The 18,765-nt window shown below is 50.9% G+C and overlaps 6 protein-coding genes across 6 annotated transcripts; 4 read left to right on the top strand and 2 right to left on the bottom strand.

Annotated features, from left to right (window-relative positions):
• Positions 1 to 1,002: 1,002 nt before the first annotated feature.
• POX_b02541 (uncharacterized protein) lies at positions 1,003 to 3,352 on the bottom strand (the record flags this gene model as incomplete). The annotated part of the gene is made up of 2 exons (XM_050111454.1): positions 1,003 to 2,160; positions 2,225 to 3,352. The coding sequence occupies 2 exons, from the start codon at positions 3,350 to 3,352 to the stop codon at positions 1,003 to 1,005; spliced, it is 2,286 nt and encodes a 761-aa protein (XP_049971800.1).
• Positions 3,353 to 4,213: 861 nt separating this feature from the next.
• Positions 4,214 to 4,847, top strand: POX_b02540 (Protein mgr2; the record flags this gene model as incomplete). Its single annotated transcript, XM_050111453.1, has 5 exons — positions 4,214 to 4,274; positions 4,357 to 4,383; positions 4,461 to 4,490; positions 4,556 to 4,646; positions 4,724 to 4,847. 5 exons carry the CDS (start codon positions 4,214 to 4,216, stop codon positions 4,845 to 4,847), a joined length of 333 nt encoding a protein of 110 aa, XP_049971799.1.
• Positions 4,848 to 6,958: 2,111 nt separating this feature from the next.
• Positions 6,959 to 7,279, top strand: POX_b02539 (uncharacterized protein; the record flags this gene model as incomplete). The annotated part of the gene is made up of 1 exon (XM_050111452.1): positions 6,959 to 7,279. One exon carries the CDS (start codon positions 6,959 to 6,961, stop codon positions 7,277 to 7,279), a length of 321 nt encoding a protein of 106 aa, XP_049971798.1.
• Positions 7,280 to 9,056: 1,777 nt separating this feature from the next.
• On the top strand, positions 9,057 to 9,392 carry POX_b02538 (uncharacterized protein; the record flags this gene model as incomplete). The annotated part of the gene is made up of 1 exon (XM_050111451.1): positions 9,057 to 9,392. One exon carries the CDS (start codon positions 9,057 to 9,059, stop codon positions 9,390 to 9,392), a length of 336 nt encoding a protein of 111 aa, XP_049971797.1.
• A 1,223-nt stretch (positions 9,393 to 10,615) lies between these two features.
• Positions 10,616 to 12,330, top strand: POX_b02537 (uncharacterized protein; the record flags this gene model as incomplete). The annotated part of the gene is made up of 2 exons (XM_050111450.1): positions 10,616 to 11,217; positions 11,328 to 12,330. 2 exons carry the CDS (start codon positions 10,616 to 10,618, stop codon positions 12,328 to 12,330), a joined length of 1,605 nt encoding a protein of 534 aa, XP_049971796.1.
• A 711-nt stretch (positions 12,331 to 13,041) lies between these two features.
• Positions 13,042 to 13,863, bottom strand: POX_b02536 (uncharacterized protein; the record flags this gene model as incomplete). The annotated part of the gene is made up of 2 exons (XM_050111449.1): positions 13,042 to 13,658; positions 13,791 to 13,863. 2 exons carry the CDS (start codon positions 13,861 to 13,863, stop codon positions 13,042 to 13,044), a joined length of 690 nt encoding a protein of 229 aa, XP_049971795.1.
• Positions 13,864 to 18,765: the final 4,902 nt, after the last annotated feature.

Raw genomic sequence — 18,765 nt, 5'->3', positions numbered from 1 at the left:
CGTGGATGGCCCGCCTCTCAAGGATGGGACAGATCCTGCTGTAAGTCGGAAAGCTCACATTTGGCATAACACAGACGGAGAGTTCCAAAGATTACAGATTACTTCGGCCTTGGCCAGGGGATCCTTCACTCATTTGTCTTGAGGCGCAAGCGATCGATCGCATTGGCGGATGGGACTGGATAAGGGGAGATGGTCGGACCATGTCGGGCAAGCAGTTACGCTTGCGGGTGAACCACTTGGGATGGTGGGTTTTGCGACGAGTACATTTTATTTGGGAAACAATGCTGGGTTGAAAAGACGATCGGCATGCGCTCGATCAAATGGATCATTAAACCGTAAAGAGGCAGAAAACTAAGGAAGAAACTTTGCACGAGTACAGCCACAAAGACAGCGCTGGTATGGCAGGACGATTGAGAACTTTGCAAACGGAGAGAGCCCTAGGCCGGAAGGCGATGAACGAAGGACTTCCGGCCATGGTCATGACCCTGCTGGGGTTCACCATGTACAAGGAAGAAAATAGACTGCGATGTCGGGCGCACACAGACCAGGAAGGAAAAAGTAAAAAGAGAATGAGACAAGAGATTGTGTATGTTCGGCTGATGAGTAAGATGAAGCAGACGGCAAGAGGTGTCGGGTAAGTGGGTCGAATAAAATAAAAAAGAGAAAACTGAAAAAAGGCCTGTCAGGCATTCAGCACCAAAATCATGACTGGTGTGAACTCATGATGACACCCCAATGAAAGAGAGAAGAAAAGGTTGATAAGACATGCGGCGCAAGTGTGAGTATTCGAGATCTTGCGCCAGCGCTGAAGGCCAGGTGTTGAGGGTCATGGGCCCGGTGGAAGGGGAAGAAAGTCTTTGTGAGGTGATCGAAGAAAATCATAGCAACTCAAGACGTTGCTTCGGGAAGGCCGAGCGTAGAAAGCGAGTATTGGAAAGGGGGCCTGGCATCATGGGTGAGGATAACTTGGAAACACTGAGGCCACGCAAGTTCGGAATGCAGCTATTTGTCTACTTTTTGCCAGCCATTGAGATACGCCATCAACCCGACTCCAAGAAGGACTACCCCTAGCATGGATGCGTATGGGCTTGTCGCTTCCAAGTATGGGCGTCGTTTGTCAAGAGCAACCACGGTGCTTGGTTGCGAGAAATCAGACTCTTTGGAGGTTGAGTCACCTGAGTCGGTTGGCAAATAATTGGAGCCATGATCGCATGCATCTTCGCGGACGCTCACGGTATCGGGGCACGTGGTGTTCTCCGAGTCACTGGCGTGGGGTTGAGCTTTGATTTGAGCAACTGCGGCCAATTCTCTCTCTTTGCGTTCCTGGCGGATGGTTTCGATCATCTCTGCGAGAGACTTGCGCAGAGTGGTATTTTCCTGGTCGGAAGCTTCTGCGCGATCCTTGAGTGAAGCCATCTGCTTACTCATCTCCTCCATTTGCTTCATCATAGATTCCAGACGCTCTTGAAGTTGTGATTCGGTGGATGTTTCCGGCTCTTGTGAGTCTACAGCACCGGTCTTTTCAGAGGATGGAACGGAACCTTGATCCTCGGCCGAGGACGCGGAGGTGGCATTTTCCTCGCCAGTTGAGGAATTGAGATCGGGATGAGTCAAGTTCTCGTGTACAGCTTGATCTTCCGTGGAGGGAACTTTGTCCGATGAAGTGTCCATTTCCAGCATCTTAACTTTCTCCTCTGCAGTCTCGCGTGCAGCCTTCTCTTGACGAAGAAGATCCTCAAGTTCTTTGATGCGACTGCCTTGCGTTTCAATTTCTCGTTTAGTCATCGAAAGACTTTCCAGAAGAGCCAAGATTTGGCTAGAGTCTCGCGCTACGGGGGAGTTGAGAGACCCGGCTTTTGGCTTCTCAGTATCACTGCGCTTCAAAGGCGAGAAAGTATCAGGACCACCACGAGGGAGTGCGTCTGGTTTCTCGGGCAGGGGTTGTTGTGGTGGAGGAGCCGGTGGCTCTGAGAATCTGGAGAAGGAATCGACGCGGGGCATTTTGGGACGCCCATTGAGCTGACGCGGGCCGTTGCTTTCAAGAGGTGAAGGTTTGCTAAGTTTTTCCTTCTCGGCATAGCCAGGCTTCATGATCGCTGTTAAGAATTCGTCCGTTTGTCGCAGTTCTGAAGACTGCTGCTTGGCTTGCTTCAATTCGCTCTGTACAGCACTTATATGAGCCAGGCCATTCTCGATTGTAAAATGGTCAACTGTTAAGACTTACTGTCAATCTCTTAACCACTTGCTCCACGGAAATTGGAGAGTTCCAGTAATTCATCTGGCGTTGCTGATGCATAGCATTCAAGTGATTGCTGGCATTACTTTGCACACTGCGGTTGCTTATGTTGCTACCAGAGCGTCCTCGTAGGTGTGACAGAGGCTGGCTGAGAGGTGATGGCAGTAAACCACCCCCGGAAGCGGGATCGAGGTCGCCAAAATTGAGGTCGAGGATGTTGGGTGCTGTACCATAGAGACCAGCATGCTCAACTTTGGCAGAAACCTTATGATGAACAATGGTGTTCTGGTCTTCACTGACGATGTCGATTCCGAGTTCCAATGTGTCATGCTCTCGCAGCTCGTGGGGCTCAGATTCGCGATTTTCGAGCGACAACCGATGACCGTTGACGAATGTACCATTTGATGACTTCACGTCACGAATCCAGATCTTGCCAGACTTATCGGCCCAAATTTCAGCGTGCTGACGAGAAAGCACCTTGGAGTCAAAGAACCCATTCACAGGGGTGGGCACAGTCTTAGCGTTAGTCTGGCGACCAATCCTCAGTACCTCAGGGAAAAAAGGTACATTGATCTGTTTCTTTTCAAACGTGTTATTCAGGGGGGTGAGTGCGAGGATGGCAGGCGGATCAGCAGACTGTCCGTTCATTTGTCGACCACCATTCTGCTGGGCATTCTGGAGCAAATGGTGTGAGGAGACACCATTTGAAGCCTGGTGCATGGCTGTCATCGTCGATGCGCCTGTAGGACCGGATGAGAAAGCAGGGACAACCTGGGAACGCGTGGTCGTCACGCCCGCAACAGGCTCCGCCTTTGAACTAGGCCAGGGATTTCGCACAGGCTTCTTCTTTGATGACCACGTATTTTGTTCAGAGCCGGAGCCCTGCCCGGCATTTGTATCTTGGGAGCTGTTGGTCGTGGTGACCGTGGAGGTGGAAGAATTTGAGCCCACCGAGGACGAAGAATTAGAACGCTGGAGTTGTTTTCGAGGCATGAAGATCCGTGACACGTCTTCCGCATTCACCGAAGAAAGGGATCCTTGTCCTCCGTTGCCAGCACTGTACCATCCCAGACGTGACCCCGATTGCACACTAGGTGGGGATGCCACTGCAGTCATGGAGAAGGTTGCCAAGTCTGATAACAATGGAATCAATAGGCAGGATGAACGATGATTACAATTGGGCAAGCCTCAGCAGAGTAATTGTCAGATGAAGCGAGAGCGCCGAACTTAGCGCCGTATGTTTGCGAAAATGTAGTCTTTGCGTAAGAAATGCGATTAGCCGCAGCGCAGGCCACAGGCCTGCTCGCGTCAATACTAAGCCAACTGGCTGAAACCGTCGCGTTAGTATTATAGGCCAACAACATTGCATTTCATCATGATCAGAGAACCTCTCCATTGGAATGGTGAGTATGTCTTGTGATGTGACAATTCAGGCTCGCGTACCCGAATCTATGCTTGTCCGAGGGCTCGAAACTTAAATGGGGCGGAGAAGCCAGCACCGCCGACCAAGGAGGCGTGTGAGGTCTTGCCGAAATGTGCGTAGCGACCGCGGTCCACGACGTCCGGGGCTGCTCAGGACAAGTGACAATGAGCTATTACCTTGCTACAGGCTTATGGCACCCTGTCAGCGATGGAGGAAGAGTCAAGATGGAGGTTTAGGGCGGCCAGCCATGCAAACACTCGCATCTGTTTGGGATTTTGGAGAGACGGCCTGGTCCTTGCTCCCTTGACGCCTCCATCGAGTAATATCACGTGCTCTTGGTGCACGTGCCAAGCTGGCGTTATGATCACGTGACTAGGCGGTGAAGTCATGCTATAGCGCGGAGAGGAGCCATGACATGTCTTCTAAATGAATACCTCTCGTAGTTTTTCACGGCAGATTTAAAGGCATTGCGGTAGGTTCCGGCCTGAGGTGGCCTCTTTCTTTAGATTGAAGTGGGACTGACTATGTGTGTCTCATAGCTTTCATCTTCCATCATGCCAGTCGTCGCAGCACCCCCCGCAGGTGGACCAGTTGGTCCCTCGACGTTTGACAAGAGTATGTTATTCGCGCTGAGGGCAATGGCTCGAATTTTGCAACTTCAGGTTCAAGGTGATTCAGCTTGCTAACGTATTTTTAGTGAAAATGGGTGCCATGATGGGCTCAAGTACGTGATAAAGGACGATCCGAGTGGAACTTTGCACGTGAAGGGAAGCATACGCTAACACGACATCTGCAATGCAGCTGTTGGTGGAATCATGGGCTTCATTATTGGTGTGTTTCATGGCAATATAATGTGACCTATTCAAGTGAATCTCAGGCTGACGGTAGGGTTTCAGGCACGGTGACCATTTTCCAATACGGCGCAGGCCCTAACGGTGTTATGCGCACACTGGGCAAGTACATGCTCGGCTCGGGAGCCACTTTCGGGTACGTTGAATATAGATTTGAAACTCCGATAGGAGGCAACACCATCCGCTAATCAAGTGTTGTCCTCCATCTTCTAGTCTGTTCATGTCCATTGGCAGTGTTATCCGCACCGAGGGACCCTACAACAATGCTTGGCTGCGCGCTCAGGGACCCCCTATCATGCTTCCACGCCAAACCCCTGTGCGCCAGATGCGCCAATAAAACCGGTGCATATGCTTTACCCTCTCAGCTTGTCTAGAGGGAAATGTGACACGACCAGATTCAAGGGGACGATGTTTGTACGATAGTCATCAGTGTTTAAAGCGTTTCTGTGGAGTTTATCGAGGACTTGTGTCCTCGATGCTTCCAGCCTTAACATATCTACCGGCAAGAATTAGCTCGGAAGCCTGCCTCTTCTGACCACTTTCCTGTGATGAACCTTGCACACTCGAGTACGATCCCGCCTCTCGTGAGAAGTCGACAGTTTGCCGTCAAAGGGAAGGTTTTATTGGTGTCCAGCCCACGGCCATTTTTTTTTTGAGGCCGGATGACATATTCCCATCCGTCCCCCTGTATGGCCCTATTCTTCCAGCTTTCTCTGTACATCACAGATGTGCCGTACAATCGCCTCCGTCCAGCAAGCTCGAGAAGCTTACCATGAGCGTCAGCAGTGAAATAAACTTCGCTCGTAAATGTCAATGGAAGATTTCAAGGCCAATATTGGACTCTCAGTTCATCTCAGAGTTTGAGGCTGTGGGTCAAGCGCGCAAGCGAGCCACCCCGGGTCGCACGTGGTCGGCCATTGATGGTGCGAGCAGCAGGTCTAGTTAAGGCAGGACAGATTCGAGGACCTTAGGTTGATTGTCCTGCATGATCTTCCACCCGGGAACGTTTCTGATGGACGGCTTGCTCTATAACCTTGGAATTCTTATCGTAGTGTTTATCAATGATATTTATGAATAATTCCAGTGCTTTCTAGGCACTATCTCAGCCGGGATGAAACATGCCTTAATATTGATGCCCGCCGTCTGAACGCGGGTCAAGCTTAACCAGGTTAAGGTTGCTGCAGGTAGTATTTTGCATCTCTTTTGAACCCACGCATGTCATATTGTAAATTTATCATTCAACCCATTTAGCCCCCACCCATGTGTTTGGGAATATTGATTTCCGTGGGTATACCCACCTAGCTAGGTCCCTATGAGTTGTTGTGCCGGTAAATATATAAATTGATCTGGTCCGTTCGGTTGTTCTTCTAGACCGCCTTCAGATGGTCCTAGCGAGAGTATTGACTCCAGTAGATCCACAGTGGGCTTTTGTCGTTGTACGATCAGAGCGATACAACATTCAAATACCTAATTTGCTGACACAAATCTGGGGAAAATTGATTGACAACTGAGTCATGGATCCATGTGGGTGATGTCACGACCACGGCAGGAACACTGGCAGTTGAATACACGTAGTAGTATAAGCTGCGGCAGAGGTGCATCATCTTTGAAGTACTCGGGCCGGCAACTGGCAGGTGTCGAGAAGATCTTTCACCCGAGGGAACGTTAGGTACATGCACTAATACGCTACAATATCCATACTTTATGCGCTCCAAGAATTAAAGATAGTTCTATTCCATCCATGCCGCAAACAAATATTGAGACCACCTAATTCCCGGCTATTAAATAGGCTGTGTGATGGCAGTCGGAAGGTTCGAATGGACAGTTTGAACAAACATGCCCAAATACGCTACTGTGCTTGTATGGCCTTCTTGGAATGAAGGGTACCTAGCTTTTGGTCTAGTGAAGTGCATACGCCCCTGGCACGCTGCTATACTACGTGAGGTGAAAGTCCGCCAATAGGCCACGGAATAGATAGGCGGCCAGCCTTTAGTCCCATTTTTTTTTTTCTAGTGAGGTACTGGATGCTGAGCAAAGGCACGTGTCATTCTCATAGAAGACAATGAGGTAATTCTGGAGAAGGGAGGGAATACAGGCCTGACTGATTAAGAATATTGAGGACCCATCATATTCAACCCTATTTCGCCTTTACAGAAAAGCAGAAAGGAGATCAGAGTGGATTGGATCCAGGTTGGTCTGCGGACATCCACAAAACAAACATCTGGCTGGACGGTTACTGAAACATCCTCGGGGGGTCACCTGCACCCGCGCGTCGTGGAATTCCCGTCCGTTGAACCGCGGGTCTTTCCCTCGGCGCGACTCTCCGATGCATCCAGCTAGCCCTGGGAAGACCCAAGTGGCTCGTACTGTACCTGCATCGCAGACGCTAGGGGTAGTGCTAGGATTGATTGACTCTCGAGTAAAATGCCAAGACCGACGGGAGGCATCATGGGATGGCAAGCGGTCAAATTTGGGGGGCCGTCGAGACGCTGGATCATACCGACTTTCGACCATACTGGGGAACATGATGCACATGACAAAGATTCAGATTCATTTGCAGAGAGAAAGCACGTCAGCAACGCGATCAGCTTTGGAGTGACTGCCGGCTGTTGTGTTGGGGAAACGGGGGGATTTCCCAGTGGGGGCTCCCACCGAGTGACGGACTCGTTCAGCCGTCTGGACTCTGGATCAAAGCGCTCTCCCCCACCAGGTCGGGTGGTCAATCCGATCATCTTCCGGATGCTGCTCCGTGGCAGTCTTGACGCTTGACCAGAATGGCCCCTGAACGTCTTCTTCCTCTCGGGCGCTGCTTCAGACGAGGCGTCACCCCCCACAAACGTGACCTCCGCCACCGGTGAAAAAAAGCCTTGATTTCTCCACTACGAGAGTACCGGAGTTTCCACTTTTCCAATGCGCACTCAGTCAGAACTCAGAACCGTGAAGAGGCTCTCTGGGTGTGTTCTACAAAAGACGCATGGGTTTGGTCGTTCTGAAAGTTCAACAGCAACACAGCGCAGGCCAACTTTGCAGAGGTGACACCGGCTACTAGAAAAAGGGAGACCAAAGGGGCCGGTTGTTTCATTTTCTCCCCTCGCATATCTGTATACTCAGCAGGTGAAGCCCCAAAGGGGAGCGCCCTACGGTACGACGCACATGAGAACCTGGCAAAGGAGGACTCCGAGGGAGTCCGCTCCTCCTTGGCATCAGTCGCTTGACTCGATCAGGACAAGAGTCAAGTCGGCGGCCATGGTATTGTGTGGCTACGCGACCATGGACCACCCAACCCATCAGCGCTAGTCGAGTCGCCGTCGTGGATTGTGGGAGTATCCCGCAGACGAGACGAGCGCGAGTCACCATTCTGAGCATCCTCCCTTTCCTGATTGTTCACTCGAGACTCCACCGTTCGACTTTGGCCCGGCCCTAATTTCGTTAGTTCAGGAACCGCTGCGTCAGCTGGCCAGTCACAGCCCGTCCTTGGGACCCCTTTGGAGACTAGCGCCGCCATCACTGCATTGGTGCGTGCACTGCAGGGACGTTGTGGTTTGGGCCTCTCTGCTTTGCGGTGCCGATGACCTTTGAAATTAATTCAAACCCCAAAAATGTGAATACGAACGGGGGGGGATCGCGATCGGGCATGGCCCTTTGCCATCCCTGACTGGATAGCCCCGTTCCCCAGGTTGGTACAATCAATTTCGCGTGCATGAAAAGGTGGAGCCGATGTCTCTGGGACAGGGTCCAGCACGACACCATGAAATAGGGATTGACCCTATGGCAAGAAAAAAGACATGACTCTCAGCGCGCAGCTGCTTTCATTGCGATGCAATCTAGGGAGAATAATCACCAATCGTCCTTGATAGAAGGGCCCGTGGCTCGTGGGTGCATTGGTCTCGGGTACGGGCGAGACTCTCAGGCTTGTCATAGTTTCTTGATAACACTATTCCCAATATTTCGATGATCACTCTCTGGTCGACACTGACAACCGTGTTTATTGTGCCCGGGCCCATCCCGTCGCCGGAGGAGATTGGCTCTACATAATACTTGGGGGCCATCCGCCCCCCCCCATCATGTCCCTCTTTCTTCCTTTTCTTCTTTCTTCCCAGTAAGGCACATTTGAACGAGAAAAAAAACTCTTGCTCGCCGCAGTCACTCCTTTATTTACCCCAGTCGTTCATTCATCCTCTCAATTGAAGGTTTCCCTTCCTGGATCTCTACCAAGTCACTCCTTTATACATCCGTCCTTCACTCGTACACGAGCCCACACTCCTTGACGCCTCTACAGTCTTTCGACCCTGCCAGCTCTGGTTCTTTTTGAGTTTCACTCCTTTGCTCAAACATCTAGCTTTCCCTCTATCTTTCTCTGACGCCGATTGTATCGCCGTGTTTCACTGTCTGACTACGCGGCGCTTTCTTCTCGCACGGACTCTCAACCTGTCCTCGACCTTATCAGGCCGTGCTAGTCGCTCGAAATCTTTCTTGCGCTTTGCCTCTCCGTATCTGCAAATCGTGTGATCCTGATCCCTGCTGTTTCAGCCATTCAATCAACAAGATGAAGTTCAGCGGCATTGTCTCTCTTCTCTGCCTCGCCGTCGCCCCGGTCATGGCGGAGGACACCGTCACCTCTCAGGCGACTACGACCATCACCAAGACCTTGGTCCGTGTGAATGCGGTCACTCCTACTCCGAGCTCCAGCGCGACCATGATGACCGTCTCAACTCCTCTGGTCTCGTCGACTCCGCTGGCGTCGGCCACTGGCACCTCGACACCGGTTTCAGCGTCTGCTTCGGCGACTCCCACCCACAACGGTGGTGCTGCGCTAAGCGCCGGTCTTCCTGCGGCATTGATCGCAGGATCTGTTGCGCTGATGGTGGGTGCTGCCCTGTAATTGAGTCCATCAGCGGGCGAAAAGGCTATTTCTTTTGCCCCCAGGGAAACCCGGACCGCGTATGCATTCATGACTGTTGCCTCACGAGGCGCTGGCGCTGATCGATGCATACACTGCGGCTTCCGAGGAGGGCCTTTGATGAGGCTCCTTGCCCTTGCTGCCGTTGATCTCCAGTCGAGCCGGAGTGTTAAACCCTTTTTATTCTTGACTCTAATTTTCCCCCTTCTCTTCTTATTATCTTGTCTTGGAGTCTGACTTTGATGAAATCTCATGGTCCGCTGGAGAACCAATCGTCGACGATGATGACGGCCCTTTTCTTTCTCTCTTTTCTTCTCGATGTGTTTCATCCTCTTCATTTTCGAATACCCCCCCCCCTTTGATGAATTCTGTGCCCACGAGTTGATGTTGACCCACTACCTTTCTCTTCTTGAATGTTCCCCCTCCTTTTCTATTTCACTTCTCCTGTCCTTATATCCTATGCAGATAGGCTTGAGCTTCTCTCATCCATAATTAATTAGTGTCTTGTATGCATTTGGTTGATGAGACCGGGTCGCTCCCATGATTTGCTGAGCCCTGGTATATCGGAGTCGCTTCATTTGTTCTGGTCATTTTGACGAGTTGAGGTCGAGAACATTCCATCCAATCATACACCACCTTCCCCGATGGTCCGCAATGATGCGACCCTTCAGCCTGCGGAGACGATGACGATGGAACATTCCACTCGATCAAGAGCCGTCCGTGTTCCAACCCTGAAATTGGCCGTGCACCCACGCGTCCGCCACATTGGGCAATGTCTTAAGGTTGCTCCGTTTGACCTTATCTTCAACTCTCTTGAGATCGGGAGTCGCCACTCTGTACCCTCCATCTACTCCAGCTTCATACTGCCTCTTATGGTTGAGGGAGGGGAAACCATTCGACATTAAGTCTATCGTGACAAGCACCTTCAGAGCAAAATCAGACCCAGAATCACCATCATGCACTGCTTGTGAGAATCGAACGTTGACTTTGCTACCACACGGGCACACAGTCACGCTAGAGTTCCCCCGCAGCCGGGCCCCACAACGCGTCGCGACTTTTGGGTGTGAAGGCGAATCCTCCATCCACCGCATCCACGTGGATGTGACTTTGGAGGGAGACGAGGGGACATTTCAAACAAGAAGAAAAGAGAAAAGAATTCTCGAGAACGTCTTTGATCCTCGCGACCGGTGTGGACCTTTTGTGAAATGGACAACGAGATCCCTCTCCCTCCCCCACGGCGGGTTCGACACCGTTCGCCATCCCGCTTCGTGCTCCCGGGCTCGGTCGCATCCTCCTTCCACAAGTCGCGTCGACTGTCGCGCTTCGACGACCGATCCAGCCAGCCATCGAGTGACCCGGCGCTCTTCTCCAGCGACGACATTCCCGCGTCGGGAGTGGAGAATTACCACGCCCCGATCGAGGGTGCCGGGCGCAAACGCAGATATCGGGGAACCTGGTGGGGAGAGCAGGTTATCGATCCCAAGCGAAAGAGAGCCGATTTCAAGGAGAAGCGGAATGTCGACAGTGGCGTCTGGATGGGAAGTGATGACTCGTTTGCCGAGTCGTGCCTGCCGTCGGAGGATGCGTCGACTTGGGGAGAGGATTTGTTGAAGACGGTGCTGGATCCTCGAGCGCCGAGCAAGGTCCCCAATGCACCGTTTTTGGCCCGGGCGTTTGAGCCGGCTCCTGCATCTGTGCAGTCTCGCCCAACGGCTATTCAGGGACCGGCCGAGTCGGAGGAACACAAGTATGCGAAAGCCGTGATTGATACCTGCCTTGAAAGAGGCGACGACAGCGTCGATCTTGGGTGAGCTGCCCCGTCTCCCCCCCCTCCTCCAGCATGACTGGAGGTAGGAATAGAAAAAAAAACGAGTGACCGTTTGCAGGAAACTAATCCTCGTGGATATATTTTTACAGTGGCATCGATTTGCGCAGCATTCCCCCCGGCTTGCTTCGACCCCTTCAACATTTGACCAAGTTGCCTTCCTTACAGGAGGCGCCTATATCTGAAAACGCCTATTTCTCCCTCCAGCCCTTCTTAAGAATCTACCTCTCGAACAACTCTCTGACGACCCTTGACGCAAGTGACCTCTTCGACTTGAAAGATCTCAAAGTCTTGAGCTTGCGAAACAACAAACTCTCGCGCATTCCCGAAGCGATTCGGAGATTGACTGCATTGCAAGTCTTGAACATTTCTATGAACCAACTGGATGAGCTTCCCTGGGATCTGCTTTGGTTGATGCAGCAAGGAGAGCTCAAGCATCTGACCGCGCGTCCCAATTCGTTCCCGTCCATTGATGAGACGGGGCCGGTTGAGTGGCAATCCCCCTTTGGTGAAGAAGCCGAAGATCCACAAGGCCATATAGAGGACGAAGAAGAAGAAGAAGATGATGAAAAAGTTGTACCACCATCCCAGCACACTCCCATTTTCCACGAATACCAAGGCAAACGGGCAGAAGATGAATGGATCCCTCTTCATATCGCGTCCGGACCAGTAAAGTACTTGGACATGGAAGGGCGACCCCTCAACCATGATCCATTCTTTCCTAGTTCCCTCACCACCAGTCCGTGCGCGCCCTCAGCCCCTTCTCTGCGCGAGCTCTCTCTCCGCGCCATCTCCCGACTCCCAGGCATCGAACAGCTCACAGACGCCGACTTGAACGAAGGATTCCCCGCTCTAGTTGTTCCTCTTGTTGCGCTGGCCCGCAGAGCTCGACAAGAAGGGATCCGGCATTGTTCAGTCTGTCAGCGGGAGTTTGTCCTGCCTCGAGCAGCCTGGACAGAGTGGTGGGACTGTACACCTCATGAAAATGGTATGAAGAGGCCTCGGGTTGTCGGGGAGCAGCTGAGACCTCTGCCGTTTACAAGGATGGTCTGCAGCTGGGCCTGTGTACCGCCTCGTCGGCAGTCTACCAAGTAGGTGGGATGTGTGTGTGACGATATAATCAGATGGAGTTGAATTGGGGGTTCTGGCATGGGCCTACCTCGTACGAGCCTTTGTATATGATGTTCATCTGTGTATTACATTTTTACATTTCGGTATTTTGGTAGCTTGCTGCTACTTTGCATATATCCTGGATCGAATATTGATGTTTTGTTTACGGGAAGTCAAGTTGAAATGTATAGTTATTCGTTGTATTCAGGTCAAACCGATACTGGTAGCTTCAGCTTCAAACTGGATGAATTGAAGGTTTGTGATCCCATGCATGCACTGTTCAGAACGGCATAGCGAGGCTCACCGATCTCAAGGCTTTAGCTTTGATGCGTGAGAGGATCTGTAGGCGCAGAGAGGTGCAAATGCATGCCGAGGCAATCAAGAGCAGCGCAGTGCTCTGGAACCTCTTTGTCTCGCTTTGATTGGAGACACTGGGAATCAGGGTGCGAGAGCGTGCACACAGCGCGCTCGTCGGCCCTTTTCTCTCCTTGGGTGTTCTGGTTTCGTCGAATCGGGCAGTTCGGATGACCAGGTAGTCGATGACAATGGTGCAATGGCCGGTTCGAGGTTTGGCGCGCACAAATGGACGAAGCGTCAATTCCGGGATGACGTGGGAAGCTTCTCCACGAACATGACAGTTCCACCGTCCTTTCATGAAGATGTTGGCTAATTGCTTTCCACGGTTGGAAACAGTTTTCACTTGAGACTGACGGCCACCTCGACCATTTTGATCCACCGGGTCCGACTCTCGGGAAGATCCTCATCTTCAGAGACAGCCGAAGCCGTCCGTTTACCCTTTTGCTTCTTGACGGACTGTACCGAAGGCTTCGACTCCGCTGGATCAGCAATCTGACCCGACACCTCCGACTCTTGCGCATCCTGCAACTCCCTCTCCCGCCGACCCTTTTGAATCTCCCTCCCCTTCATCTCCTCATCTTCCACAATATCATCAACCACCAAGACACTCCCCGTCTTCGTCCGAACCGCATATTCAGCATCTTTCTCTTCAAACCACTTCCCTACATTGAGCGCCTTCTCAATCGCACGACCTGTAGCCTTGACAAAGACCTCCTCCCGCTTTTCGGCAACTTTTGCCAACTCGGCAAGTTTCTGCTGCTCCGACTTGCGCCCGTCGCCGAGACTCACATTGGCCGTGGCGCGCTTTTCCGCTTGGCGCAGTAATTTCTGAACACGCTTCACGGCGCTCATAAACGGTGTCTTGCTGGAGACGTAGACGATTTTGGGCACTGAGGCGCCGGCGTACGGAGAGGCCACGGCCGCATGGGGGATTGGTCTTTTTTCAACCTTGGCATCTGTAATTATTTTGTGGGGGTTTATCGTCAATCTTTCAATCTTCTTTTTCCAATCCGAGGGAGGCCTTTTGAGAAATAGGCCATGCGCGATTTGGGGAGAGGGAGAGAGGGGGAAAGGGTTTCGTGACATACATTTGGGCAATTTGGTGATATTTTGATTCTTCTTTTCGAATTGAAGCTTACGCTCCAAAGTTCCTTTACCCATGATCAGGTCTTATTCAATTTGAAAACAAAAAGAAAGGTGCTTCGTTGCTTTGGTGTAGTTCTTGCGTTGTTCATGGAAAGCTTCCATGTCGCCAAAGCTGCTTATCGCGATATCCTTTTTTTTGCCGGGCGGTGTGTCGTTCCCGTCGGTGCGGGTTATCCTTATCGTTATCGATTTGCTCTCGATTGATCGACTACGAGAGTTGCAGTAGCCGTCTGACGAAGGTGATGGCGTTGACCCTTGATCGTTGTGTGTGTGTTCAGCCGAGACACTGCTATCTTTACGGGATTTATGTGTAGAGTGTATTTCGCCTTGATTTGGAAGAATATTACCCTCTCGACGAGCTTCTATTCCCAGCTTCTGATTGATATTCATTGACCTCAAAAATAGCCATGTTGAGAAGGGATTCGCTGTAGATATTTCGACCTTCTTCTTCTATTTCTCATCTATATAGACAGCTCATAGAGGACAGATTAAATAGATACATACTTGGAATGAGCGTCGTTTGAGGCCGCTTCGAATGAATCTCGAAAACAATTTCCAAGTGGAACCCGCTTCTCTTCTCTGAACAGGCCATGAATGAAATATGACGATGCAAATGGAAATAACACTAAATGAAGAACGATGAGTTATTCTTGCAGACAACCCCCCGTAAGCTCGACGATGCCATATTTGATTCGATCACACAGAGTGAAAACTGTACGACAGAGTGAAGGGAGTGAGCTTTGAGCCCTCGCGTCAGGAGACTTGATTGGATAGATATACGGCAGAATCATGAGGCTTTGCTCGAACTGAACAAGAAAAGAGAGTACTACATTACAGTATTACGCAAGCCTCTACATGGTTTATCAGGAAAGAAATCCATTTGGTACCGGGCAGCTGCGGCCCATCTCTGATAATGATGGCCGAGTCGGAGATACAATCCTGCCTCATCAAAGAACATTCCATTCAGTCAACAAATGATCGACAAGTATACTGACTTTAGTAGAGTAGATCTCTGATCACCACAGGTGATTTCTTTTCTGGTCAATTGTGCATCTGTCACCAGCGAAGAGTTGTTTGAGATCGCCAACCCATTTCTTTTTTCGGTATCAAAGTTCCGCGTTGGAGTTATCTCGTTGGCAGTTCCATTAAATCTCCAACTCATGGTACTGTAGATTCCAGGCAGGTGTGAAGATCCGTTCTCCCGCCGGCCATGAGAGACTTCCTTCAGGATTGAACACCTAGCAGTCAGTAGGCGAGGTCAGAATTGGGATCTACAAATATGATTTGTGAACTCTACGAACATGAGCCAAACAGCCCGGTACTCTAGTCTTGTTTGTTGGAAAACCACACCAAGAGTTTGTTGGCAGCCCCGGTGTCAATGTCATTCTTTCTAAATTGGCGGGGACACAATTTGACCAAGTAGGAGGGAGTATATTCTTTGCAGAAAAAGGGCACTTGTCTCCAACCCTTAATTCTGTGGAGGGCATTTTGAACTTAGTTATAGCGGTTGTTCAAACGTTTCAAAAGATACTAGAGGTTTGAAGAGGACCGGGTTTTCAATCTCAACAGTTGAATAATTCCCAATGTCTCCAGGAGTGTGACCTCTTTACATTGAGTACATATGGTGTGACAAGCTCCACATTTCTGAAGGATCTGATTATTGAGTCTGGGTGGATCGCAAAGCGACACACACTGTCATGATCTGCAGTGCATGGGTCGAGTACGTACAGTATTGTAGGACTGTACTGCCTAGGGAGAGATGAGTGAGAGCATGCCTGTGGTTGGACATGTGGATTCACTGAATGATGGGCTGGATTCAACGTCTTCTTCGACGATACTTGTGGAGAAGTCAGGGAATGAGGTCAATGGACTCTTCGTACTTTTGATGATCTGCTTAGTGGTCGCGTTTCAGATTAAAAATGTCTTATGACGAACGTACGTGTGTGTGTGTGTGTATCTGCCTGCAGAACCCAATTAATCAAACTGAGTTCTGAGTGGCATTGACTCATATTTTGACCCCCCGAAAGGACCTGCAGTGTCTAGTTGCCTTCGTGCTCACTATGCTCGATAGGCTAAAATGTATAGGTCAGTTGTTGATGATGCGGGTCTCCTCTGATGAATCAGAAAATCCCGGCCAGCAGATGCAGTACAGTCGGACATGGATTTTCATCTCACACACACACACACACACACACACAAAATCCTGCAATCCATACAAATTTCCAGTACTGCAAATGACAACGATGATCCAATTGAACGGACGACCGCATAATGAAACACATCATGTCCACACAATACATCGCAGCATTGTAGTCCATTCTCTCCGTTTCAAACCCGCCCCCCGGCAAGTGGGACATCAAGTGCCGATCTCGACACCGCCGAGGCATCACCTGCCGAGTCGAGCTCAGGTCAGCATTGGATGCGGTGATCATCGTTGGATTCGAAACTCGACTCCCTGGAGCTCGGCTCGGAACAGGCTTGCTTTGATCCCCCTGACAGTTGATAGTTGACAGTCGACACTATGCGTTTATCATGATTGTCCAGTGTCTGCTCCTCGACGTCCAGGCGCTGGCGAAGCTCTCATTGATTTTCCGTTTTTTATTCTTCGAGGGGTGATCAAACAAAGTCTACGGAACGAAGCCTGTGCCCGGAGCTCATGGCGATATGATATGGTCAGCCCTAGTGTGTAATTCACCCAGATAACACATTGCTGACGGTGTTGCTTGTCTACCGTATTTGTCGAGTGAAGTAATATGTGTCCCTCCTGCTGGAACCGAATGACACCAAGTCCGTCTTCTCGGGTAGAAGTACAAGTACGATTGAAGATGACCATGTTGGAGTTCGCCTTTTGTCCGTTCCTGAAATTGACTTTTGGAACCTTCGATCGGCGTGTCTGGACTTTTTGGGTCCGGGGCGGGTCTGACTTGAGCTGATTTGGGAAGGTCGCTGGGATGAGGAAGGCGAGTTTGTGTCCCCCAGCTGACTGTACAGTACCGTACGGTGAGTCCACTTCAGTGTTCAAGTGGTTGTACCTTTGTTTTGGGAGCCGCAGGATCAGCCTCTGTTGATTCGTGGTTGGAAGGTCAGAAGTCAGAAGGATGGAAACTGCAGGTGGTCATCATAGTTGACAGGCAGGACAGCCCTGATAGATCAGTGCCTACGTTGAAGCCTTCAGTCCTTTTCTATGGATCCTCTCCGGGAGACCGCGGGGCTTACTATTGCGATGAGTGAAGGAGCCTTCTTTCGTCGATTCAGAGGAGTCATTCACAGTCATTAGCTTCACAAGAGGGACAAAAGGACAAAAGGACAAAAGATAGCAGGCAACGATCTCGCGGGGAAATTTTCTTGATTGTTGTGCGGTACCAGATGGTAGATACATGCCATATCACAGTTCTCTGGATTGTAAAGAAGCTTCAACTTTCCAAAACGGGAAGACAAGTTCAAGAAGAAAAAAAACCATGGCTGACCAGATCCCAGATCCCAGATCTCTCCCTCCCCTCCCGACGCAGGTCCCGGTTCCAACGGACGACTCAAACTCCAACCACGGTCTGGAGCTCCGGAGAGTCGGGAGTGTACCTGACTTGGATGCCCGAAGGGAAATTACACCAGCACTCACAGACCACTTTTTCGCGGGTGGTGAGTGGGGAGGGGGGAGTTGATCGCGATTATTGAGATGAGTACCATGGATGACAGGCCCGAACTGGGTTGTTTGTTGGTTGACGTCAATGGTCACCGGGGAAGCTGATAGATGGAAGAAAGAGCCATGTGCTCAATTGCTCGTAGATGACCGAGTAGGATAGATCACTGGTCACGTCACGATTAGATCAAAACGACTCTACGCCGTACGGATGATAGGGTCTCAGATGATCATCTGGAATTGATTGCACGAGGGGGAGGGGGGAGAACATGACAGATGGCTACTGGGGGCTACCTGGTGGGTTTGCTTGGCCATTGGTACCTTGGCTTTTTTTGTGGTGCAGACTGAATTCTCTTGAGGAGATGACGAGTTGATCAAATTGAAGAGTCCAGTGTCCAGTGTCCAGTCCACTGGTGGCATTCAACCTTTCCTTTCATCGTTTCGTGGATTATTATTGACTGCACTCTGCAGAGCCCTCCGGCGAGATGAGGAGCCTCTGGGGGCTGCCAGTCACTCTCATCGGATCACCGGCGCTCTCCCGGACTGGACAGGTCAACCGTTCAAGATCTCACGAACCCACCTGGTGTTTCTCACATCAGGCACCGTCAACCTGGAGGACGAGTCATCCGCAGCCGGGACGCTGATTGCGTAGACACGCCTCCACAAGTCGGGCGCAGTCCAGAATCGCCTCCGCCGGTCGGTCGCACGGTCTCTCGTACCATTATCTGGCTGCTCGCCGCCCGGGGCTCCTGCCAGAGCCGAGGTGTGTGTGGGAGATGTTCCAAGAACCGCAGCAAATTTCAAAATACATCATCGGCAATGCCAGAGATGGTGCGTGCGTTCTTGTGTTACTACGCAACGGGCATCCGAGATGATTAGGGTTGGAGTGCGATTTCAAGTTTCGTTCTTTGGTCTTTGGACTGGTTTAAGCCGCGCGGTGGCTTGAGAGACCATGCAGAGAAAGGCATGGAATCAATCATACTGCCACGGACGGTATTTTTGTCCGACAGACAAACTCGAACGGATCCACAGCCACACCAGTGACGAAGGCGAGAGGGATTTCCACTCTGTGGAAATTGATCGGACGATGACTTGGAATCTAATCATACGCATAGGATGGGCTGATCCGAGGACAATTGGAGGAACGATAGGGAAATGCATTCATATTACACAGGGCACACCACGGACGGCAAAGTGACACACACTTTCCAGTGCCGTACACAATTACACATGTCGGACATCCATTGACATGTGTAGTCCCCTGACTCCCTTCAACATTG

Source organism: Penicillium oxalicum, chromosome II (genome assembly GCF_001723175.1).
Source record: "Penicillium oxalicum strain HP7-1 chromosome II, whole genome shotgun sequence".
NCBI lineage: Eukaryota > Fungi > Ascomycota > Eurotiomycetes > Eurotiales > Aspergillaceae > Penicillium > Penicillium oxalicum.
Note: the sequence above shows the minus strand (reverse complement) of the source record. Positions and strands in the feature narration are given on the sequence as shown.